Source organism: Vulpes lagopus, chromosome 14 (assembly GCF_018345385.1).
Source record: "Vulpes lagopus strain Blue_001 chromosome 14, ASM1834538v1, whole genome shotgun sequence".
NCBI lineage: Eukaryota > Metazoa > Chordata > Mammalia > Carnivora > Canidae > Vulpes > Vulpes lagopus.
Genome location: NC_054837.1, coordinates 35,365,338 through 35,390,946, shown reverse-complemented (window position 1 = coordinate 35,390,946; position 25,609 = coordinate 35,365,338). Strand labels below are relative to the sequence as shown.

Below are 25,609 nucleotides of genomic sequence, written 5' to 3'. Positions count from 1 at the left end.
TTCTCTATTTCCTCCTGCCTCTCCCATCCCTCCACACCAGTTCTCTCCTCACTCTGCTCCTCTTCTCTCCTGCGTGTGGGAGAGCCATGGCCTGGCCTGGCCTCGCCTCAGCAAGGACCCCGGGGCTGCTGAGGGAGCTGGACCCCCGGCGCTCAGGAGGATAGGGAGACTCGGGAGGAGAGGCAGGCGGCCCTGCTGCCCGACCCAGCAAGACAGGCCCAGGTCAGACTCCCAGCCCGAGTGTGGGTTCGTCCCACAGAGCACAGGAGGGCCATGCCAACGTCTAAACATGATCCTGTCCTGCCCAGAAATGAGGAATGGTTTCCCAGAGAACAAGAGGCTTTTATGTGAACTATAAAAAGTTACTGGATCAACAACCTATTATCATCGTAGAATAAATTACCGATCTAAGCGTCATGTGGGACAGCGCCTGGTTCAGCCCTCCACCCCGCACATCCAAGGAGCGCAGGTCACGGAAACTCCCTGGGGGCCCCCACCCGGCACCGGCTCTTCCAAGGAAGTGCTGGCACGCCCCCTGAACAGCTGGGCCCCGTCACAGCTGCTGCCGTGGATAACGTGGAGTAACACACAGCAGGCAGCTCCCAGCCAAGCCCCGAGGATATGTGGCTGATCCCGGGACTCAGGAGGCCAGGCTTCCGGCCAGCAGGCCAGGCTGAAAGGAAACACTCACCCTAGGGAAGGGACTCAGAGACGACTCGTGCCTTCCACCTGGCACCATCCCCTGCCCCGCTGCATGGCTCCAGGAAGGCTGTTGGCCTGCCATGTCCTGCAGCCCCCCTTCAGCAAACAGGGCCCTGAGTGCCCCTGTAAGGGGCAGGACAGAGCTCTGTGACAAATGTACACCTGCTCTCTGCCATTCAGAGCAAAGGCTCTGACCAGTGGCATCAGTGGACACATGCTCTGGGGGCCTCGGGAGCCTCCTTCTGAGGAGCTGCAGGAGGTCTTGCTGACCCACCCCCAACCTGTGACATGGAGGTGACAAGCGGAGTGCCATCATCCTGGGCCCAAATCCTGGAAGCCCAGGGGGCATTCACCTCCAGAGGAAAGCAGCCCACCGTGGAGACCACCGTTCCTTATTGATAAGGACACAGGTTTATGGGAGGCTGAGCCTCCTCCTGCAGATTCGTGACTTCCACAAAGCCCCAAGGTGGGCGTTGATGGCCTAGCCAAGGCGCCCCAGAGCATGCAGACTAGACGGGAAGGCCCCTCCTGCTGTGGCTAACTTCCACCTGGAGAAGCTGCAGCTACAGACCCATCCTGACCCAGCAGGACAACGCAGATCGAGACCAGATCGAGGTGCTGTGTCCACATCCCACAGCCAGCAGAAGGGTGTCTGGCTCTGGATGTCCCCATCAGTGATGAGGCCACGTCCTGACCTGCTCCCTCTGGGCACCTCCTGAGGCCCGAGTCCAAACTTATGTCCTCAGCGGCCAGCACCCTGGTTTTCTGTGCCCCGTGAAGATCCTGCTCCCCAGCAGGAGGAGGGCATTCCCAGGAAACAGGCTGCCAGCAGGTGTCCCCAGGGGAAGCTAGCTGGGATGATGGCCCCTGACAGGAGTAAAGGGCACGGTTATCTCTCCACTCTGACCATCCTGCCTCTCGGCAGGACCGGCACAGCCAAAAACCAGAAAATAAGATGTTTGGGTCAAAATGCCAACTCTGAACATTAGCAGCAGCTTCGAAACTATTTGAAACATGGTCCTGGTCATCTTTGGGCTGCGGGTGGCATGAGGGCCATCACCTTACAAGCTCAGCTCCAAAAGTGGACACAACTTTGCAGCTTTGCCATGATGCTCCCCATTGTCGGTCCCCTCCCGCTGCCCCATGAGGCTGGGTCACATGCTGCCACCATGTGCTCTGTGTCCTGACGGTCTCAGGGCAGGCACTGTACCCCAAATCTCAGAGCGTGTCCAGGACTACACCAGGGGCTTCAGTTGTCTGACTCCAAACCCCTGCTGGTTCATGCACCATTTCCCCTGGGGCCAGCTGCCCACCCCACAGACTGCAAGATGACTTTAGATCCACATGACTGAGAGAAACGGGCACACTCTGCTTCATCATAACACCTGTTTTCACATGTATTTGAGAAACGTGCACTAAACACGTGGGCTTAGGGGTATTACTGCTTACTGCTGTACCCTTACCTGAGGAAGGGCACCAGCTGCAGAGAAGGAAGGGGATGAAGGAGGGGGGAGATGGAGGGAAGCCATGGTGACAACTACCCGCCGCCCATGTCCCCACCCGCGGTCCATGTCCTGCCGACCACTGTCTCCAAATCCCCATCAGATGAGCAACACACTGGGAAGCCAGCACAGCCACCACAGAGCCTTCCCCCAGGGCAATCACATCACAGATCTCAAACATGGGCTCCCCAAACAGGGTCGCCACTGTCCCGAGCTCCTGAGACCCAAGGGCCACAGATCCCAGCAGTTGGTAGTTCAGGTGGGAGTCACTCTGCATTCTCAGGGCCTCCATTTTCCAAGGGAGAAACAAGAGAGAAATTCCGGTTTTTACGTGAAATCTCCAGATTTTAAAATGTTTGCAACAACGTCATGATGCAAAAGCAGGAAAAGGTCTTTGGACCCCAGGGGAGAGGCAGCCTTCTGCCCAACAAGCACTCCTGCCCACGCCCAGATACTCCCTTGGCTGGCTGGCTGGGCTCGGGGTGCTCGCGGTGGGAGCGCCAGGGGAGAAGCTGCAGAAACAGCAGGTTGCCAGGCCAGATGTGCTGGGCTGTCCCTGGGCTGGAATCTGCTGGGAGTGAGGACACAGGCATCCTTGTTTTGCTTCTTTCTTTCCAGACACAGCTGGCGTGGCCTCAGCCATCATCGGACCACCAGTTGGAGACCCTCAGCTCAGGCTGGGCTGGACTTTCTCCTTCCCGGCCTCCCAGAGACCAAAGCACATACTTTTGCTGTGCGGGTCCCTTGGGATGGGGGCTCCCCACAGGGTTGCTGTGCCACCTCCCGCAGGCAGGGAAAGAATGCCAAGGTTGCACTCAGCCAACTCTGGGCCCCCTGGGGACTCGCAGCTCCAGGGACCTGAGGGGAACGGTGGCTCTTCCCCTGACCTTACCTTGACCTCCCCCTGCCCTAAGCATGGGTCCCCTGCCCCCTATACCACATGAGGCCCCAGCATGTGCCCTATCCACCTGTGTGCTGTCAGTCACATCCCGTTCATGAGTGGCACATGTAAGAATCAGGAAATGTCACATAAAAGCAGTCCCTCTGGGAAAATGGGCAGCCCAGACAATAGGATGTATGTGCCCTCAAGGTTGCCCGGTCAGTAGGGTGGGGTCCCCCTGCCAGGTCTGGTTTTCTCCTGGCTGCAAGGTCAAGGATTGGCTGCAGCTCTCATCAAAGCAGAGGAAGGTGGGCCTCTCTGGTCACCTGGGACTCAGGCCAGGCAGGAGCATGTCCCACCAACACGTCTCATCTACGGCCACTTCAGGGGCCACCCAGGGATGGCAGGCCCAGTCCCTCTGTTGTGTGGCTTCTGTCAGGGAGGAGAAAGAATGTGCTCCGCTGGCCAGTCCTGGGTGGCGGCAGTAGCCTCCTGCCCTCGTGGGCAGCTCTGCTAGTGCCAGACTCAGGAAGTGTCCCCCACTGCTGTCTGCATCAGGATCATGGGAGTGGGGAATCCATGGATGTGACGTCCACCCTCCTGGGCAGGCAGGCTCACCCCTGATGGGGGCCTGAGCTGACCTTCCCCTCCACCACCGTCTGACCGCTGTCCTTCCAGACATCCTTATGCTAACCTCTCCCACCCGTCACCTGCCCTGGACCTGCACATGCATATTCCCACCTCGGTCCAAGCCCTGGTGGCCACGTGGAGATGAGCACCTTCCCCCAAACTTCACCCACAAGCCTCACTACTAGTTGACTTTGTGTCCTCTCCAGGCAAACGTCTGGAAAAATCTGAAGGAACAGCAATCATGCAGCTGGCTGGCTGAACCGGATCCCCACATGTGTTTGATGTGGCCTGAACCATGTTCAAAAAATTTTTTAAACTGCATACTTCACAAAAAGTATTGATTCTCTAAAAAAAAAAAAAAAACAAAACAGAAAACTTGTCAACTCTAGTTTAGAAAATATGTGAGCTGTCCATCAACCACCCCTATACTCTCAGATGCCAAATAAGAGAGACAACACCCAACGGTCAGAGTAAGAGGGATCGGACTGGGAGAGAACCCCGCCTGCTCAGGTCTGAGCACACCTACCCACTACCAGCCATCCCAAGATCCTGGTCTGTGGGTGGGGCATGAGGCAAGGTGCCAGGTCACTTTAGTCCATCAGCATGGGCTTGGGGACATGTTTCCAAGAGATTTTAAAGTTCAAACAGAGGAATCAGGGCCCTGCCAGGCTGCACACATGAGCTGCCATGAGGATGTGGTGGGGGGGCTCCCCACATGTCCCTCCTGGGCCTGGCCCAGCCACTTGCAGCTCAAACCCCCAATGCTGGCCCATCTGCAAAGCCCACGTAGGCTTTGCTGTGTTTATGCCAGTGAACAAGAAGGGGAATGAGGTGGGGTGCCTGGTGGTTCAGTCGCTGGAGTGTCAACCTTCAGCTCAGGTCATGACCTCACGGTGCTGGGATCAAGCCCCACATCGTTGGGCTCCCTGCTTAGCAGGGAGTCTGCTTCTTCCTCTGCCCCTCCCCGCACTCAAGCTTTCTCATGTATATAAGTATTTTCCCTGTGTTGTAACCCTGACTGGTGACATGCGCACACATGTGTAAGGGATTGAGAGAGATGTGGAAAACGGGTATGTTCTTCTTTTATTTTGACTTCTGTCAGTGTTGTTCTGGCATGGTTTCCTCTGGGGTGGCTCAGTTGGTTAAGTGTCCAACTCCTGGCGTAGGTTCAGGTCATGATCTCGGGGTCATGAGATCAAGCCCCGCATCACACTGCACTCAGTGGGTTATCTGCTGGAGATTCTCTCCTTCTGCCCTCCCTCTCTCTAAAATAAGTAAATACATTTTTTTTTTAAAAAGTTACAGTTTCTTCCAAACATAATAATAGCGGCACACTGTTTCAGAGACAGGCTGCCACAGTTTCTAATCTCAAGTGTCAGAACGACCAAGTGTGTGTCATATTTGGGGGCCAGCCACAAGCCCCGTCCCATTGACCATCTGCAGAAAAGCTCATTGTTCTGCATGGGGAAGTTTGCCTGCAGGGGCAGAAAGCAGAGCAAGTTTGAGACGCAGGTGACGTCTGAACTTATGCCACAGACAGGCGTGTCCCACTGGCACGTGAACATGGAGCTTCACAGATCCCCCGAGCTGCAGCCCCGATGCTTGGCTGTGTCATCTGGAGGATGTCACTGTGCTCTCCTTGTTCACAGTCCCCGTCATCAGGGGTCTCCTGAGTGCAACACCCTGTGCACAGCCTGACAAGCAATGATGTGCACAGGGTAGAGGCTGGTGGGAAAGATAAACCTTCACAAAACAACCACGCGAGATGCACAGTGCCACCTGAAGCGGGAAACAACAGCGATGTCCATCTCATCCAGGACTGACAGCAGAGCTGAGACACGGAGTGGGGGTGTATCCTGAGGGGCCAGGAAGGGCAGCAGGAAGAAGGCGCCAGGGAGAGGGAACAGCACGTGCACAGACCCTGTCGCTGGAGCAGGGGAGGTGGGGAAGGTGGTACAGGGGGCTGAGATGGGCACATGGGGCCAAGGGAGTGATGAAACGTGCATGTTACCCATGTCAATGCAATCAAGATGAAATCAGCTGAGGGCAAAGCCAGCTTTGGAAGCTCTGCCTCCCAGACTCCTCCCTGCCCACCCCAGCCCCTACCTCACAAAACTGAAAATCAGCTCCAACTGGACTTGGCCACAGGGGACACAAGCCACAGCCCCACCCATCTCCCTGTTGTCAGGGGCTTCTATGGCAGCAAGGGCCCAAGGCAGGCACCCCATCTGGCACTGCTCTGCACAGACCTCCAGCACGGCGGAGCTCCGTGGGCTGGTGGGAACGCACCGTCACTTACTTGGGTAGGAGCATGACTGCCAGCAGATGAAGTAGCTGCTGTGAGGGTCTCTGTGTTTCTTGACTACACAGACGTCCAGGGCGGCAGAAGGAAGGAGAGACCACTGGGAAACCTGACAAACCCCATGTATGTGACCCCTGTGGCAGCGTGCACACGACCCCACCAAACCCCGGCTGCCGTCCCTCACAACAGGCTCACGGCAGCACAGCTGGGAGTTCCAGCTGAGGCCTCAAGTCCCTCTTCAGAGAACCAAACAGGTGGGGAACCTGCTACCAGGGCAAATGCTCAGGTGAGTGTTAGAAGCCACTGGAGGACCAGGGATGAGCCGCAACTCAGACACTGAGGATGCACCTGTGGGACTCTCTCTGAAGACAGCCGAGTTCTGCCGGCCCCCTGGGTACGGGACTGCTACCTGCCAGCATGGGCCACTCCAGCAGGGCTCAGCGCTGGTGCATGTCCTTGCTGGCGCCTGGCTCCTCTGCTTTGGAGGCAGAGCTTCCAAAGTTGCTCTGGGTTCAGCAAACTCCTGCTTACTTAAGGGCTTAAGCTCCTATGGCCAGTGCCTGAAGAGCTGCATCTGGAGAGAAACATCACCTGTCTCTGTGAGTCAGACGGTAGGAAACTGGGACCAGAAGGACAATCTGCGGCAGGAAAGAGGCCACTCGGGGGCCATTTTCCGAGGCAACCTGCCCAAGTGGCAGCTCGTGGAGGAGTGGCTAGAATGGCTTCGCCTGCTCCACACAAGTTGGTGGGGGTGGGGAATAAGCACAGGGGCTGCAGATGTTTGGAAGGAAGCTGGCTCACTGGGCATGAGGAGCCAAGGTCTCTGTGGGGACGGGGAGTCGGTGCCCAGACCTCATCCCCAGACCCAAGTCTCAGAGCTCTACAGAGGTGGGCCTGGTGGGCTGGGGAAGACCAATGGCAGAGCAAGGAAATGGGGCCCCCATTAAACTACTAGCCTCTTGTGTCAGGGGGGCAGGCATCAAGGCAGGTGACCCAGGAAGGCTGGCACTTGCTAAGACCCTACCTGGTAGAGCACAACAAGCAGGTGGGAATAAACCTGACAGGTAGGTGCATGAAAATGGTCAGGGGCAGGAGGGGCAGGGGGGTACTGAAGAAAACATGTGAGTTGTGAGGCGAGTCACCTTAAGGATGGGTCACAGCAGCCCCGCTGCACGGTCTACCTGGACCCATAACACCCCCCTGGGCCCTGCAGACTCAGATACTGGAGGAAATGAAGCTAGGCCCAACAGAACAGTCAACGGTTTTCGATGGCTCTACTGTCAGATGTCCAGACCCGATGACACTGTGCTGCAAGGCAGCGAGACCAGGGAATGGTCTAGAAAGGCATAAATCAGCAAACATGAACCTCAGCCTCTTCCCCCAGAGGAGCTATGCAGACTACAGGTGGATCCACCAGGGGGACAAGGTCTTGGCTGGTGCTTAGCCTTGGGTGTGGACAGACAGCTTGAGTAATGAGCATTCTGGCTTGTCCCCATGGCCCCCTGCAGTACCTCCCAGGAGGATAGCAGCAGTTAGGACACTGTTCGGGATGCCAGGCACCTGGTGGCTGCACCTGCCCCTGAACCACACCATCACCAACTTCTCTGGACACAACAGACCCTCTGGGTTCAGCAAACTCCTGCTTACTTAAGGGCTGGGCTTGGAGAAAGGGTAAAATAACTGGTGTCCCCTGTTTCTTCTCTGCCTCATGGAGACACACCGTAGCTGCCACATGTCCAGCTGTCCAGCAGCCATGTGTGGCCACACATGCCAGGGGAGAGCACTCTGCTGTCTCACTGAAGTGGGCAGACTACTTGTTCCTTAGGATGTAGGGTGCCACTGCACATCCCAGCCCTTGACAAGCAGCTGGACAGTGTCCACATCGGGCCCAGCCTGGGCGGAAAAGGGATAGATAACACCCTGCCAACGTTTATCAGTCCCTGTCTCCCGTCACATCCATCAGAATGAGGAGGGTTGGATGCTAAAAGTCTCAGGGCGGACGGTGCCCATCTTGCAGTGGTGGCTGTGCACACTCACAAGTCTGACCACCTGCCCCAAGGATTGGGACAGCATGGATCTGCAAGGGGCTTCCCGCTAATCTGCAGTATCCAACACAGTGCCTGTCCCCCCAAAGATACCCAGAACCTGAGGATGTTCCTTACATGGCAAAAGGGATTTTGTACATGGGCTTAAGTTAAAGATCTGGAGGCGGGGAGGTTATTTAGATGATCCATCAGGGTCCTTTCAAGAGGGAAGCAGAGGGTCACGTCAGAGATGCAGGCGTCTCTATGAAAGTGGGGTCAGGAAGACAGGTTTGAAGATGCTGTGCCACCAGCTCTGGATGCAGAACCTAGTGCCTCGAGGAGCAGCAAGAGGCAGGGAAACATTTTCCTCTGGGGCCTCCAGAAGGAGCACAGACCCGCTGATGCTGGTGTTAGCCCCACAAGACTAACCTCAGAGGTCTGACCTCCTGACTGCAGGATAGTAAAGGCCATGTTGTTCCAAACCATGCACGTTGTGGTAAATTGTTACAGCAGCAATAGGAAACTAGTTAGTGCACCCTTCTTCTGGAGAAATAGTGGACATACCCGACAACACAAACACTTCCGACTTGCATATGGCCAAAGTAGTCAGAATAAGAAACAAGGCTGGTAGATGATGCCACAGGCAGGAAGAACTTGGAAGCCAGTGAGGAAACAAATAAAAATTAAAACTGCAAACTAAAAAGACACCAGCATGATGCAACTTTGTGCCTGCTGGAATTTGCAGCCCTGGGGGGGAGGTGGGTGCCGGCAAGCCCCTCTGGTGGCAGGACACATCACTACAAGCTCCTGAAGGGCAGTTGGCAATGGGTATCAAATATTAAAATGGGTATCTCACTCAAAATGGCCAAGGCAGCCTGGAAGAACGAAGCCAGGGCCCTGAGCAGGTGGCAGGGCCTGTTGGAAGGCTGTGGCATTTAGGACAGCAGACACAGGCAGCAGAATAAACAGACAAGAAGCAGGAACAGAGTCCAGAGACACAGCCACACAGACATGGTCACTTGATTTATGGCAAGGTGACCCTGCTGTGGAGAGGACGCTGACTTTCCTGGAGAATGAAGCCCCGACCCTGCTTCACAGAACACATGGGGACAGTCAGAGAAGTGCTAGAAAACAGTGAAGCTTTAGGTAGCCACAAGAGTGCCCTTGTGACCGTGGGTGGGGTGCGGATTGCTGTGAGAGCACAAGGAACATGCAGCATGAAGAGGAGCTCAGTGCATCATACTGCACAGATCAAGGCTGTGGCTCACCAGGAGAAGCCCCAAGAGTAAACAGGCAAGACCCAGGTGAAAAAGCTATTTGCCAGTCACATATCCAACAAACGACTCCCACCCAATATGTAAAGAACTCCTAAAAAATCAATAAGAGAACAAAAGCAGACCACCCAGCAGGAAAATAGGCAAAAGACTTGAACAGCAGAGACAAAAAAGGGACATCAGGATGTTCAATAAACATACCAAAAGGTAGCCAACTTCAGTAGTTGCCAGGGCAAAGCAAATAAAAACCAAAATGAGACACCAAGAGCCACCAGAACAAAGAAGCTAGAAACGACAGACACACCAGATGCTGGCCACTGGGACTGTCATATGCCGATGGTCAGGGCTAAACCAGCACCCACTCTGGGAGCTGGCCTGGCATTTCCTACTCAGGTTGAATACACACGTGCCCTAGGAGCTGGCAGTTCCATTCCCCAGTTCACACCAAGCAGAAATGCATGTGCACTGCTACCAAAAGGCACGCAGTGCTTGAGGAGTGCCGTCATCCCACCCATGTCAGACTGATGGGGCCTTCCGGGAGGGGTCTTGGTGGGGCGGGGGTGATCTCACCATGTGCTCACCATGCCACACACTCATGCACGCACATCTGCGTAAGCTCACTGTACTTCCCTAACACCTACTTTCAAAACTGTGGGGAGGGAAGCCGGGTCTGGAGAGTATGAACTCCAGCTGTAACACATGTTCTAGAAGCAACACAGACCTGCCTTCAACACCCACAATAAACCGTAAGGTAGAAGGACAATGTGCAGGCTTTAATGGAGCCGCCCTAAGATGTTCTCCTAAAGTGATAACTGAACAGGAACACGGGGGCTCGTTACCGCATTGTTTACGATCAGGAAATCATGGAACAAGCAACATGCAGCCACAGAACGGTGATAACGAGACTGCAACGCAGCCATGAAAATGACTTATGGTCTTCAACTATTGGCACAGAAACACACACATGTTAAATGAAAAAGCGGAGGCGTAATACAGCACGGAGGGTACCCCACTTACAAGAAATTATGTGTAGAGCACACAAGTGTATCTGCTGAGGGACGCACATCAAAATGTTAACGTTGGTTATTGCTGGCTGGTGGGATTTCAATGATGCTACGTATGCACATGTGTCTGTATGGGCACATGTGTGCATGTATGTGTGCCTGTATGTGCATGTGTATGTGCGCCCGTGTGTACAGAGGTGTGTGTGGGGGGGGTGTGCCTGCACGTGTGCCTATCAGCATGTACCTGTGTATATGGGTATGTCGTGTCTATGTGGGCACCTCAGTTCCCATCACAGTCTGCAGGGTAGGAACATTCTAGGTCCCTAATGCACCAAAGAGTGACCATAAAAAGACAATGAAGTGTTTGTCCCACTCACAACGAACCCTAGAGAAGTAGCAGCTGCACACAACCTGCCAGGAGAGTTTGTGCCCCAAAGTGAAATGGACCCACTTGCTTGCCCTTCTCTTACATCTGGTTCTGAATGTTACAATTTAAGCAGCACAGAAGCGACTCTCACAGTCCACACCCACGAAGAGCCAGACCACAGGCAGCAGCGCTGAGCCACGAGCTTACTGTGTACAGTGATGCAGCCCCCGTAGGAGCACCCCCAGCTCTAGTCCCCAGGAGCCCCAGGCACTCCCCACATGGTCTGGAGACATAAGTGGCTGCCACACGGGGGCGGGGGTGCCGCTGGCTTCAGAAGGATAGAGGCCAGGGAAGCTGTTCAACCCCCGGGATGCACAGAAACAGCAGCACCGCAGCAGGGAAGCCCTGACAAGACGAATTCTGAATTCTTACATGATGGGGAGCAAAAGAACCTAGAGCCCTTTGAGTTGGGAGATCCATGCCCAGAAGACAAGCAAATTCCAGGGTTGAAGCTCAGACTCCACCCTGTGCCTGAGTGTATCCGAGCCTTGTTCTGCTCACAGGCACGTGGGCGCTAAAGGACTCAGTGTCCCTCGAAGGCCACTGCGGACACCGCTCCTGGTGCTGATCAGCCCTGGTGGACCAGATGCAGGCATGCCGACCCTCAGTGACCAACGCCCCCCCCCCCCCCCCACGGCAAAGCAGGCGCTCTGGGAGGAGAGACTTCTGCCAGGCTCAGAAGGGATTGCTTAACACATCCGGTGAGCCCCCTGGAGGGCACTGGAGGGCACTGGAGGGCCCAAGGCCATGGCAGCCCCAGACAAGACAGCACCGGGGAGGCATGCGCACCCCCCACCCCCGCCGGGTCCTCATTGTGCACGCTCCAGAGCCCGGGGTCTGAACACAGCCGGGGCTTGCCAGCCTCCTGTTCCCACCTGTCCTCTGCAGCAGGACCATCCAGAGTAACCAGCAGCACCCCGAGGTGCACTGGGCTACAGACTGAGCACCCTGAGCAGGGCGGAGGGGAGTGGTTAATGAGCTGTCCTCTAAGGGACTTCCAAGATAGGCCTGGGCTGGGCCAGCTACCACTGTCCCTTGGAGAGCCCTCTGAGTCCACACCGCATTCTGTGCCTCAACCCTGGGCCTCAGGCCTTGGTCCCGACGTTGGAATAAACATGCTGCAGCCTCCGCACCACGCCTCCCCCGCCTCCCCTGCGGAGTCGGGGAGACAGTCTGCACACCCCGTGTTTCTTCTCTGCTCACCCCACACAGCCTGTGGGTGAAGGCCTTGAAAAATGCTTCCCATCAGATGAATCATTTTAATTCAAAAAAGCCTGCCTCCAAAAACATCCTCAGAAATGCAAAAGCAACCTTCAAAAGAAAAAGCCCCAAAACCCTAGAGAACGCTTGGCGAAGACAAGCCTCAATTAGCATCCTCTTTGGGTATGATAAAAATTCCTCTCTGCCCCTCCTCAAGATGGGATTCTTTGCTCAAAATCTTTCTCTTTTAAAAATAACTACAGTAACCAACCATTAAAACAGGGACTGCATTTTAATACACCCTTTCTTTTTCTCTGGTTTTGAAACTGGCACCTTCTAACTTCACAGCAGACACAAACGCAGACGCCTGTGGAACACCAGCACTGCTGCCCAGGGCACCAGATCCAGACCAGCAGAGCCGGAGCGCTGAATGCTGCGGGATGCGGGAAGAGTCTGAGGAAGGCTGGCCCTGCTCCATGCTCACTCACACTGCCTTCTGGGTCCATCCTGATGCTACTGTGGCAAGAGACTGTCACGGGCCAGCAAGAAACATCACAAAGCCCCTGCCCCGAGCCTTCTAGAACAAAGAGACACCTTTGTGCCTCTCCAAATACTCTCTCCTTAGTTTCTTGCATGTAGCATCTTGAGTGGTGCCCCAGTGGCTTTCAATCTCCCTGGAAGCCACTCCCCCCTCTGACATCTACCAGGACCCAGGTCACACTGAGCCCAGGCCCACGCAGCCCAGCAGAGCCGTCCACACCCACTGCTTCCCAGCCTCTCCTTCAGGGGCAGCTAATTCTAGGCTTCACCGCTCCCCAAACCATGGTGAGATATTGACCATCCGTTCCTTACTACCTGGGGTTGACAGTTCATAATGTCACTCACATCTTCAAAGGTGAATTAAACACACATGTGGATCTCAAGAGAGGTGGAGGGGATGGAACTGGGCCAGAAGCGCTCATCTCAGAGTGCTGACTTGTAGAGACCAAGTATCTCCACCTTCTCTCTGAAGTCTGTCACTCCACCATCCCTGAATGCTGCCAAAGGGCAGCAACAAGGGAGGGAAGGGGCAGGCCTGAGAGGGCTCATTCGCAAAAGGCCTGGCCACTCCCCAAAGGAAGGGGCAGGTTCCTTTACCGCACAAATGCCTAGATGCAGCAGAGGAGCCAAACCGACCCCAAGATGGTTGAAGAAAGCCACACAGTGGAATACTACGCAGCTGTAAAAGAGGTGGCTTACAGCAATTTCCAGGATTCCCCATGAAGCAAAAATTGCAACATGTAGAAGAGTTTCTATTGCATGCTCCCCTTCATGGGAGCAGGAGCAGTGAGAAAACACACGGGTCCATTCACTCCGCACTAAAGGAATAGAGAAGGATGAGCCAGAAGTTGGGGGGGGGGGCTGCTTACCTCCAGAGTATAGGTGGGGAGGCGGCAAAAGCGCAGAGGTGCAGACGGAGCAGGGCAGGACTCATCTCACCCTACGACCGTGCAGTGTTACCATCACATACCCCCAAATAAGTCAGTCACTGAGACTGACCAGAATGGGGGCACAGGCAAATATCACTGTATCATCAGGGAATCATAAAGCCACTCAGAAGGGAAGAAAACCAGCCCAGCTAACTCTGTAAAACTATTTTAACTGCATGGCGTATGGCTTACAACAAAAAGAATGTGAACAAAGACCATCCTCTGGCGAGTACGCTTGCACCCAGCATCTGGACCCTGGTAAACATCACTCCCCAACAGAATGAACCAGGGCTCCTTGAGCAATGGTTGCTCCCACAAACCTAGAATACCTGTTATGCCAGAAAGGAAGAAAGGACTCCAGCATAAAGGGGCATCTCAAAGGACCCAGAAGCCAACTGGAAAAGGCTCCGAATGGTCAAAGCTGGGATAATCTGAGCAACAAAATACATATGGTAGCACTGGTTTACAACCTATGGAATAAAATAAGTCTTCTTGAGTCATGTTGATATAAATAAGTAATTGAGCACACAAATAGCAAGTTGTCCTTCTAACAGAACCCACTTAAGCACAGAAGCAACAACGGAAATGGAAAATCGCCTCTGGACATACAGTACAGTGCCAACCTGCAAGCAGTAATGCCAAGGGAGGTAAAATTCATGGTGAAAATATGATGAGACCAAGGAGCTGTGGGGTTTTGTGCTCCCCTCCACAAGAGACTTATAATTTGCAAAAGGAACCATAAGTTCACAGGGGATAAACCTAGCAGCCACCACCCCAGCCAAGCAATGACGGGGACCATTCGTACTGCCTGTGTCGTGGCTGAACTGTGTCCCTCCAAACCCACACAGGGGCCCCTGAGCCCCGCACTGTGGGATGTGACTGTGTGTGGAAGTGACAGGTGAAGTGGGGTCACCAGGTGGGTCTGTCCCACAGACTGAGTCCCTGCGGAGAACAGGGCAGGACGAAGATGCACATGGGGCACAAACCCTGAGGACGCAGCCAGAAGACAGCACCTGCAGCCCAGGGGAGGCCTAGGGAGGAGACAACCTGCCACCCTGGGACTAGGACCCTGCGCCGTACCTGGACCCCGTGCCACATCTGGACCTCAACCCCATGCTGCACCTGGACCTGGACCCAGTGCCACCCCTGGACCCCACAGCACACCTGGACCTCAACAGTGCACCTGGACCCTGCAGAGCACCTTGTCTGGGACAGGGACCCCATGCCTCCAGGAATAGGGGAGCATACACCTCTGCTGTCTCAGCCACCCCAGCTGTGGTGCCTTGTTACAGAAGCCACAGGAAACTGATACAGGCTAACAAGACATAGTAAGAAAGGGCCGATTCCACTTCTGTATTTTCCTTGTCAAAGACCCATAACCTCAACCTAATCCTAAGCAGACATCACACTGTTCCAAATTGAGGGATGCTCCACAAGGTGACCAGGTCACGAAGGCAAAGAAGCTGCAGACCCACCACGGGCTGGAGGAGCTCCCAAGAGCCAGATCCTCAACAGGAAAATGCCCTAAGTGGGTAAACTGACAAAATCCAAAGCCTGTCTATGGTGAGATAATATCACCATTTCCAGGCTTCAACAATTATACTTTAAAACAGTAGCATTGGGGTGAAGTAGATGAGTGGTACCTGAAAGTCTACTGTCCTGCAATTTCTCTGTAAGTTTAAAATCATTTCAAATAAAAAGCTAAGGAAAAAATAGAGCTTACAAAGTGGTGACCTACTGGCTGAACTTCAACCCACAGGTATATTTCAGTTGACAATGTCAAAGGCGAATGCGAATTAGCTGCCAACAATACAAACGCAGAGATATAATTTAAAAGCCAGATTTATGGCTTCTCTTCACAAAATCACAAGTTGTGGCAATACCCCAAGGAAGCCAAATCCCACAGCGTGAGCCGCAGGACCAAGGCAGAGGCCCCCAGCGCCACGTTCTCACGGCCGTGGGCCCTGGACGTCCCAGCTCCTGAAGGCGCCCAGGGCCCCACGCTCAGGAAGAAAGCCTCCATCCACGAGCCCAGGACGTCTCCGACACTCAGGGCAATCTGGCTGCTCATGAGCAAGGAAACCTTCCGTGTTTCCAGCTGGGCCCCGTGCCTGTGCTCCCAGGTCAGAAGGGCTTCCCACCCCTCAGAGCAGGGGCTCCATTTCTGCCCTGAGCACTCGCTGTACATCTATATCATGAACAAATAACCCCCAAGAAACACATCAAAGTGGAGTAAAATCTGCTGAAGCTCCCATCCCTCCGAGGCCTGCAAACTTGCATGCGCTAAAAGCACAAGGTCAAGTTTGTTATTTTCTGGAATGTCCGCAGTCACCACTTTGTGACTTCTGAAGCCACAGAAGCACACACTGCCCCGTATTAAACATCCCTGCCTCAGCTCTCTTCTTTGATGCATCCTGGGCGGTGGTCCTCACATGAGTGCTCTTCCTTGTCTCTAAGAAACTCCACTTTGTTCATTCAACACCAGAATCTGTCACTCTTCTGTATGTGTGCCCCACAGCCTGCACACCGGATGGGGCAGCTGTCAAGTGCACACGGGCATTAGTGCTGGCATGCGGGCCTCCTGCCCACTTACCCACCTCCTGCAGACTGACACTGCACCACGAGTCGTGGTCGCTCTTGGGGGAGCGACACCCACATCCCTGCCACCTACTAGCCACAGTCTCTCCCTCTCCCTCCTGGGGCTTTGTGTTTGGATTGGAGACATGGGCACAGAGCACAGGGCATCACCCCTCATGAGGCTGAAGTAACAAAACCGCCGCAGGGCCTCTGGCTGAGGCCCTCGGTGCTGTGAGCTATGAGGTATCCTGAAAGTTAGCCGAGGCTACCTCTGTTTCTGCACAGAAGACCAGGGCAGAACAAGAGCTAACTGGCCCTGGGGGTGCGGATTATCAGCCTGTGTTTATTATCACTTATGACGAAGGGGAGGCACAGACAGGCTGGTCGCTCAGCCGACATCACGGAGCTGGTTTCTATGGAACCAACACATGAGCCTCTCAGAGGACCAGCATACCTTCAGGTTTACCCATAATGGTTTCACCCTGGAGTTGTTTCACGGCCACCAATATTCCATGCTCTTATCCCAGACCAGCACGGGCTTCTGGCTCGGGGGGTATGGACGTTCTGGTCGCCGCACACAAGGATGGCAGGCACTGAGCCTGGGCGACCTGGCCAACTCACCACGGACAGCCAGAGCACAGTCTGTGCTCCAATCGTGGACGCTGCACCAGGGGTAATGTCAGGACACCAAGGGGCAGACCATCCCTTTGTGCCAGATCTCAGAGTCCTGCCACCGGAACACCACTCATCCCGTCACGGGACTCAATCCCTTCCAAGCATCAGGACAATCCTGACCCGTGGTCTGTCCTTGGGATAGACAGTCAGATGGGGTGAAAGCCCATTTGATGAGTGAATTTTAGACAACAGCAATAAAAACTGGCAGCACGTAGCTCTTTGAGGTACTTATCTTGCTTTCCTGACTTTCAAAGTTTCCAGAGAATCTACTTCTCTCTAGCCTTGCCTTTCGCCATCACTGACCAGGGAAAGGTGACAGTTCGATCCTGAGCTACAGATTAGGATTCTGATTAAGTGCGGTGAGCAATGCTGGCCGACAAGAACACCATTATTCCAACCCACATTTAGTCAAAAACGGCGGCACCTCCATCCGAGAGCTGTGCACTCGGTCCTCAGGGACATCTCCCATGTGGTGTGTATCTGCTTGTGCTCCCATCCCCCTTGACAGGCTCCAACCAGCGGCCTGGCCACGGAGTCTGAGCTGTTGCAGTTTGGCAGTCTCCCTAGAGTTGGACGGGACACCCAGAGGAGCACATCCACTGAGGCACCAGGGGCTGCAGATCGGCACAGCGGGGGTGGGCCGCAGGGCAGAGGCTGACTGGATTACCAGGGAAGGAAGTAAACACCACAGTGGGGTGTGGACCCCAGACTCTAACACGCACATGCAACTCCAGCCTCAGTCACAGCGACACCGAACAAGACTCAGAGAGGCTCCCGGCCACACTGGCTGCCTCGTCTGTCTGAGCCGGGTCCCCACCCGCAGGCCCATATGGGACCACAACACACACGAGGACCCCAAAGCAAAACCCCTCAATATCAGGGAGGTGGGCTCTGTGTTTTCAGTTTTGCTTTGTTCTGGACCAGTAACCGACCCAGCTGTTTCCCAAGGCAGCACTGAGATTATCCCTCCGAGTGCAGGAATCCTGTGCCATGCAGGAGACTGATGGCACAACATCTCACAGAAGTTAGCCGAGTAGAAGTACCAGCTGGCGGGGCCTGCTCACCCGGGGTAATGTTTCGGTTTTTGTCTCATTGGTTGAAAAGTCTCTCTGGGAAAACCCTTGAATGAACCTTCCTCCAAAAGTACAGTTTGGATCAGGTGGCATCTCAGAGGAGGGTGCTGCACAGAAGGGGTGTGACGGGAGGGTCTCAGGCCCAAGCCCCTCATGCGCAGGCTCCCCCAGGAATGCACAAACGTCAGCACCACAATCTAACGATACGCAGTGATCCAGCTTACCTCCTTGCTGCCTGTGGGCACTGGTGAGGAGGGGTCTGTGGGGTTGGGCCGTGGGTCAGCCCCGTTCTGAAAGAGGGGAAGGGCAGGAGGGGTGGGACTGCACGGTAGGACGCAGGCAGAGGGGCGGGGGCGGGGCAGCACCCCGGTAAGGAAGGAGCCCTGATAAACAGGACAAATTCTCTCCCCTCTCTGCAAGTTCCAGGGCTCATGCCAGCCTGACCACACAACAGCGGTGGGTATGGGAGCTGTGTGTGTGGGTACATGTGTCCATGTGAACTCACTGGGTGCCTGGACGCCACAAAGCCTAGCACCTGAGCTCCATGGCTTCCTCATCGGCACCCCCGAGGTGTGGGTCCTTCACCGTCCTGCTCTGCCTCCCACCCTGGCTTCAGGACGGCGTCCCCGCACTCCTGCTAGCCGGCACCCCTCAGCCCCAAGCCCAGTCTGGGCCCCGAAACCCGCTGTGATTCCTGGTCTCCACCTTCACTAGAGTAGCCTCAACCTCAAACACATGAAGGTTCCAGAGTCTTTCAAAACAGACCTTCTCTGCATTTATAAGCGCTTGATTGTAGACTCGAAGTATCTCTGGGCCACATGATAATACCCTCAACACAGAAGCACTACAAACGTCTCTATCTTGCACCGCATCAAACCTCCACAGCCTCTGGGCTCATCCTCCTGCATGGCAGCAGCGTTCCCACTGTGGCAGGACCTCCACCCCACGGGTGAGCATTCTCTCCGTGCAAAGAACACCGTGAGCAATGCAGACGACAGCACAGCTCGAGAACAAGGCTACTCACTTGGGGTCACCAGCTTGCAGTGCAGCCTTCACCCACCAGGCTGTACTGAGCTGCTGCCCTGCACCAAAGTTCAACGCCAGGCACTGCAAAGAAGGGATCAGTGGTTCCAAACAGGCCCAGGGCAGCTGCTCAAGAATGCCACGGGCCAGCTCCAGGGTAGCGATGCACAGTCCTCTGTCATGGTGCTGGGAGGGTTTAGAGGGCTCCCGCAGGGGTCTGTCTGGAGACAGGAGGAGGGCATGCCCCGACACCGAGACCAGAACTTCCACTTCACTGGAGGGACAGGTTGACACCAGAAATGAGACTGGAAAGCGTGGCCAGAGATCCGCCCCTGAGGCCCAGAGCTTAGATTCTTAAGAGAAACTTGGAAGATTCTAAATAGGCGAGTAGGGTCATCTGGTCTGAGCTTCTGGAAGGTCAGTCTGGGCATGTGGATGGGATGGAGTGAGGCAGAGGTCAGGAAGCCCCTGGCCAGCAGAGCTAAGTAAGAATAAGGACTCTGAGCCAGGGAGGGGACAGTCTGACAAGGTCACAGCAGGTCCCACATGGCACACAGACACAGGAACCCACGGTGGCACGAGGGCTCAGACCCAGAGGGAAGGGCAGCAGCAGAGTGGTGGCCAGGAGCACAGAGGAGGGGCAGGCCTAGGGGAAGTGTGCCCTGCGGGGCACTTGTAGCTCGGAAACCTGCCAGAGCAGGGGCTTTGTGTCAAGGCCCTGGGGCCACTGTGGGGTTGTGTCCTCAGTGACATGTGTACACAGTAACACTGACATCTCAGCATTTCTGTGAATTCAAAGAAGTAAATACACATGCGGTGGTGTTAGGATGTAGAGGAGGTGACACTGGAGACAGGTCACCAGGTACAGGGGTGGCACCCCAAGAGGAATGGGTCCTGGAAGCAGTGAGGTAGGGGCAGGGGGCCAAGGGGGGCCGAGGGGGCCCGGGCTTCCATGGGGCCCCGTGCTGCCCATATGTCAAAGACTATGCACACTGGCAACAACCCTGAGCTGGCTGGGCCAAAGCTCTCTGGACACTCTGAGCATTTCTGCACTCAGGAGGGCAGCTTTCATGCAAAGAGGGCAGGAGCAGTGTCCTCTAGGACTTGTGACCTGGCAGCACCACCGCTTGGCCCACACCCAGAGAGACTGAACACAGGGTCTGGGAGCGATCCCCGCATGCCCAGGTTCACTGCAGCCCTGCTGATGGAGGTGGGGGCAACCCAGTATCCACACATGGCGGGTGGGTACAGAACACGCACAGTTCATGTACACGAAGACAGAGCGTTATTCAGCCTTCCACGGAGGAAACTCTGGCACCTGCAACAATGTGGACAGGCCATGAGGACACGGGGCTGTGTGAAATCAGCCAGAACCAGAGGGACATGAAGTGTAGGATTCCACTCACATGAGGTCCCCAGAGGAGGCAAATTCAAGGTGGCAGAGAGCAGACTGTGGGCGCCGAGGCAGGGGCAAGTCTGGGGATGGACGGCTGTGCTCACAGCTGCACAGCAGCATGAACGTGCTTTGTGACCTTGGACTCTGCACTTGAGAATGGCTAAGATGGCAAATCGTATGTATATTTTACAATAACTGAAAATCGTTTTCATGGTTTGTGATTTTTTTTTTAAAGAGAGAGAGAGAGAGATGCTGTGTGGCAAGGCATTCTGGGGCCGGGACTGTGTGTGCAAGTGGGTAGGAAAGGCCCAGCAGAGAGAGGGGATGAAAGCGCACCTCCTCACGGGCAAGTGAGAGGAGCCCTGAACCTGGTACGCAGGGGTCTTTGGTTGAGGTTAGAGGGTGGGATGGGATGGGATGGATGAAACGAAATGGAAAATCCTGGAGCGAAATATCTTCAGCATGACTCCAACGACCAAACCCCCAGGGAGTTCTCAAATAAATGCCTGGAGGAGCGTGGCGTTCAGGGCTGAATCAACACTGTAGTAGGGCACATACTGGCACAAGAGAAGCTGTGTGTTGTTTAAAGGACAGAGCATATCCGTGCCCTGGTGTACCTGTCATTCTTGGCCACGGGCAGCAATGCAGGAAATACGGACAGAATTCCAGTCACGATCCAGCAGGACCAAGAACTTATCAATCAGAACAGTGTAGACGTGACCTACCCTCAGCTGCAAAGTGTGCTTCCTGTGGAGGACACAGCACTCCACGTCGCTAATGGCTATGCTCGGGGTGGGTGAGAGCTGGCCGCCGCACCCCCCCCCCCCCAGGAAAGACACTCACGTGAAGCAGAAACACGCACACACACATCTGCGAAAGCCTTTCCGAAACCCAATGCCAACCCTGCACGGCCAACCCCGTGCCGTCGGAGGGACTTCCCGCGGCTGCGTGAGAACTGTCCCCTCGAAAGGCCTCAAGGAGACAGAAGGGCCAGCACCACGCCATCTGAGGTTTCTTCTCCAGCCCCGGGTCCCTTGGCTTCCTCTATGTGACACTGAAGCAGGGAAGTGAGGGCGCGTGCGCTTTCACTCACCAGTCTGTGCCTGAGCTGGACCGTCACCAGAGGAGCTCCTGACAGGTTCTGGGAGAGCACGGGCGGCGGGGACACCTCCAGAGAAATCAGGTAGCTGACTGCAGACAGTGTGTGGCTTTTGTAATTTGCTGCCTCTGCAATCCTTGGAAATGAAAGAAACATCATTACAAAAGGGGACGTGGGGAGGGGCAGCAGCCAGAACCAGGACTTGGAACTTCATGTTAAGGCTGAGATTTTTGAGACTGAAATCCTCCTTGGATGGAACTTTTGTGGGGTACACGCTGCTCTCTAAGGTTGGATGCTGGCACCCACAGGGGGATCTACCCCTGGTGCTGCCTGGACTCCATCACTGGGCTGCATGCCAGCTTCCCAGGCAACCTGGGGCCCTTGACCTCACCGAGTCGATAATTTAGCAGAAGTCATGGCTCAGGGAGTTTGAAGAACAGAAGGATCAAGGCACCACGTGTGACTCTTAGCAATCTCACCTGCTCAGCCGCGTGTGTGACCTTGGGTGAGGGACTCACCCCGTCTGAACTTTAACCTCCTGTTTATAAAATGCTGTGATGATGCTAGTGTGGTGAGCACCTGCTGTTCTGCCACCCGGTGTGCATTCACTCTCCTGAGAAAGGCCCACACTTTCCTCCACGTGACTGTCCCCTGCCTCACTTCTGGCTGGGGAGTAAGCCCTGCTGTCCAGGTCTGGACCTGGAGCGCACGGCCTCCCTCGGGCCATGGTGATTGTCCAGAGGTGAGTATGTGATCTGGGAAGGTCCAAGGAGACGCAAAAGGACTCAGATAGAAAATGCTGGGTCAGGGACCCTCATATCTCTCTGCTACGTGTCTGCCCTGCAGGAGGAGGCCCTGGCAGGGGCTTACAGCCATGAGTGGAGAGATGAACTAGGAAAGGAGCCCATCCAGGGAAGAAGAGAGACAGAGCTGAGTGACAGCAGCTGGGCACTGGATCAAGCCGCCCCTGAAGCCACTGTGCCTGTATACCCTGCAGCTTACATGATCCAAGTGCCCTCTCATGAAGACACTTTAAGCCACGTTTTCGACACGTACAACCCAATCAAAGGAACCCTGCCTGACATACACGGTCCTTGCCTCACACAGTTACAAGGTCAAAGTGATACTCAGGGCCAAGATGCGGTACAGGATTCAAGGAAGCCCAAGCTCAGGGCCTGGCACATGTGTGCAGTGCTTGTATGACTCCACGGATGAGCACCTGTCTGAAGTCGTGCCCTGCTCGCTGCCCCGCAGTCCTAGCCCCGCAGTCAGTATTCAGCAAACGTCTGTTGGCATGAATTTTGACTTGGGAAAACTGCTCTCGGATGCCTGAAATGTGGAGTCACTGGGCCCACACAGGCCGCCTGGCCCTCTGCTGCTGTCTTGTCTCATCAGGACCTCACTTGTCTCCCACTTGCTCCCCAAAGCCTGGTGCAGGATTCTCCCTCTGCCCGTGCTTGTGTCCACACAGCCACCTTCATAACACCTAACCCGGTCTCTGGGGGCTGGGTATACGAGCCTCCTTCTCCCTTGACTAGTTTTACCTAATAACTAAACTCAAGCCCCTCTCCTTCTCAAACCTACAGAAAATTTGCTAGAAAGAGGACAGTGGACACTCACTCCTCACCTAGATCCCTATCCCCTACCATTCTGTCACATTTGCTGCGACTGGCAGGCTCATACACACACACTCCTGCTGAGCCCCGAGGAAGCACTCATGGCACCTCTCCCCCCCTGAGTACTTCAGCAAGTACCTTTTAACTCTAGAGACAGCCCCCACCATACCACAGCACCATCAGACACTGCTTCAGTATTGTGATGCCATGTCCAATCCCCACCTGTTGCCTCAGAGCTCTGCTGGTCCCGATGAGGCCCATGCATCTGCTAAGGAGATCATCCTTGCAGGCCCACAGCTCTTTCTCCATCATGCCATGGGCATTCAGCAGTGCCAGCCACACTTTGCAAAATGGCCCTTTACATTTGCTGGTTCCTCATGAGGAGCTTCAGACCAAGTGTTGGGGTAGGATTATTCCAAGGGCCTCATTAACTCCCTCCCACCATATCACATCAGGGGACATAAGACATCACATCCCATTGTTGATGTCTAGAGTGGCCAGCTGGCTGAAGGGAATGAACGCCCAATGAATGAAAGGATTTAATGTCCTCTCAGTCCCCCTTTGGGGTGACCTTTGCCTGATAGGTACCTACACGTAGGGCTGCAAGATGGTGTCCTTCTGATCCTGCCATTCCTTCTGTACCGATTGGCTGGCATTACTCTACAGAGACGATCAAGTGCAGGGAAGGAAGCCAAGCCAAAACCTGTGGGAACTTACTCGTCTGAAGCACATGTGAGTCTGCCAATAAGACACTGAGACCTGGAGCATCTCTAGACTCCCTCCCCAGCTTGGATTCCCAGTTGCTTGCCTGGCACAGCATGACCATCAGTAAGAGCTGAGCAGTCCTCATCATGACGGGGCCGTTGAGAGCCTCTGTGTGCAGGTGGTATAGCAGGGACTGGTTAAGTGCCCCCTAGGACCTGAGGACACTCAGACACTGCCCCTGGCAGTGATTGCTTGGGCTCCTGGCGTGGCCCACCCAAGGCTTGGCTGTAAAGATGGAGACCCCATCCCTGACCCCCATCTTCATGCACTAAACTCATGCACTGACTCCACCCCACCCCAAAGGGGGACTGAGAGGACATTAAACCCCACTGCACCTTTCATTCTTACAAAAACCACAAATGCATGAAGGTTACAGCGCATGAAAGGGAAGGGACTCAGCTGTGTAGCTGAGCAGGAACACCAGCATGCTATCTGCTGATTCTACTCATCTACTCATCTACTCCTAACTGTGCATGGAATTTGATAATTATCTTACAGTCAATATGGCAAGAATGCCCAATCATCTTATGAGGTGGTAATAGCACCAAGCTTTGTTTAAACAGTTAACTCACTTAGTGCTCATGACAGCCTCACACTTCAGTACCATCATCATCGCTAATCCAGAGGGGAGCACACTGCCAAACAGAGCCAGGCACTGCCCAGGTTCACACCACTGATAAGGGCCCCCCTGGGAGAAGAAGGCCAGGTGCCCAGCACCCAATTCTGTGCTGCTAATTACAACACTGTTGGTCAATTCTGTCCCAGTCCAAATGCCACAGGAGAGAACACAACACATATAGGGACTGTGCTTGATGAGCTATTTGGATGATTATTTTTCAAGGTTAATTTTGATAATAAGACACCTTTGCATTAAGTGTTGACCTTAGAACTTCACCCAAGCTGATGATTTCACACAAGAAAAATACATTCTCATCATTGTAAAATATTTCTGTTTTGACTTTGGGAAACCAACTGAGCATGTCAATGGGTGTTCATGCTAGGTAGAGGGCTGTGAGGGGGGCCCATATGCCTGTGAGAGTCTGAGTCTCAGAGCCCATAACTTGCAGGGACAAGAGGAGCAGACCACGGTGACCCAGGTCATGGCAGCACAGATTCTGAGCCTCCTGAGTGAGAGCCTTCCCTGTGGGCACCTGAGGCAGTGAGGACAGCAGGGAGGTGAGGCTAAAAGGCCCTGAGATGGAGGGATGTCCTATTTGCCAAGCTTCAAGCACATCCCTGGACTCCCCAAAGCAGGATACATCAGCAGGCTCACCACGATGAGCCTCTTCCCCCATCCATTCCAGCTAGTGCTGACATAACAGGGCATCTAGCAGGAGGATGTGCAAATGCAGGCCCGGGTGGCTGCCTGGTGGTCTCATAAATAAAGCTTTATTGGCACACAGCCCCTTCCATTCCTTTATGTATCATCTGAGGTTGCTTTCACATTCCCAGGGAAGAATGAATAGTTTTGACACAGATATTATGGCCCATAAAGACGAAAATATTTACTATCTGGCCCTTTGTGGGAAAGCCTGTCTAGCTTGTGATGATGATGGCATTTCCCTTTGACAATTCTCCAAAAGAATTCTGGAACTCACACAGTTAGTGACGGGTTCCTTTTCTTTGGTTATAAGGACACCTGTCCAAGTGCAGGCTCTCCTGGGGCAACTGACCCCGTCCGCAGCAACATCGTGGCTATCATCTTCCCACCGTCTCCCCAGAGGCTGTGACCATCTGGGTGATGGGGCATGGGCTGCCCTAGGGACATGCTGTCGGGCTCAACTATCTGCACACTACAAGCCACTTGTAACCCATCCTTTATCTGGAGGCAGCTTAGAGGGCTGCTGCTTCCATCGCCCCAGCAGATGGCAGCACCCAGAGCCCACCGCGCAGGGCAAGAGGGGCACCTGCACCCAGCAGCCTTCACGGGTTCAGGCATTAGGGCATTAGAAGAGGGGCCCTGCCCAGCCA

The 25,609-nt window shown here is 54.6% G+C and overlaps 1 protein-coding gene across 4 annotated transcripts in view; it reads right to left on the bottom strand.

The window, feature by feature from the left end:
- Positions 1–25,609, bottom strand: part of ADGRD1 (adhesion G protein-coupled receptor D1) — a 128,068-nt gene that overhangs the window by 58,722 nt on the left and 43,737 nt on the right. For all 4 annotated transcript variants that reach the window (XR_005983805.1, XR_005983806.1, XM_041729308.1 and 1 more), the window contains one exon: positions 21,252–21,393. Coding sequence is in view for 2 of the 4 variants with exons in the window: in XM_041729308.1 (XP_041585242.1) it covers positions 21,252–21,393 (142 nt within the window). In the remaining 2 variants the exon portion in view is untranslated. The remainder of the gene's footprint in view (positions 1–21,251; positions 21,394–25,609) is intronic.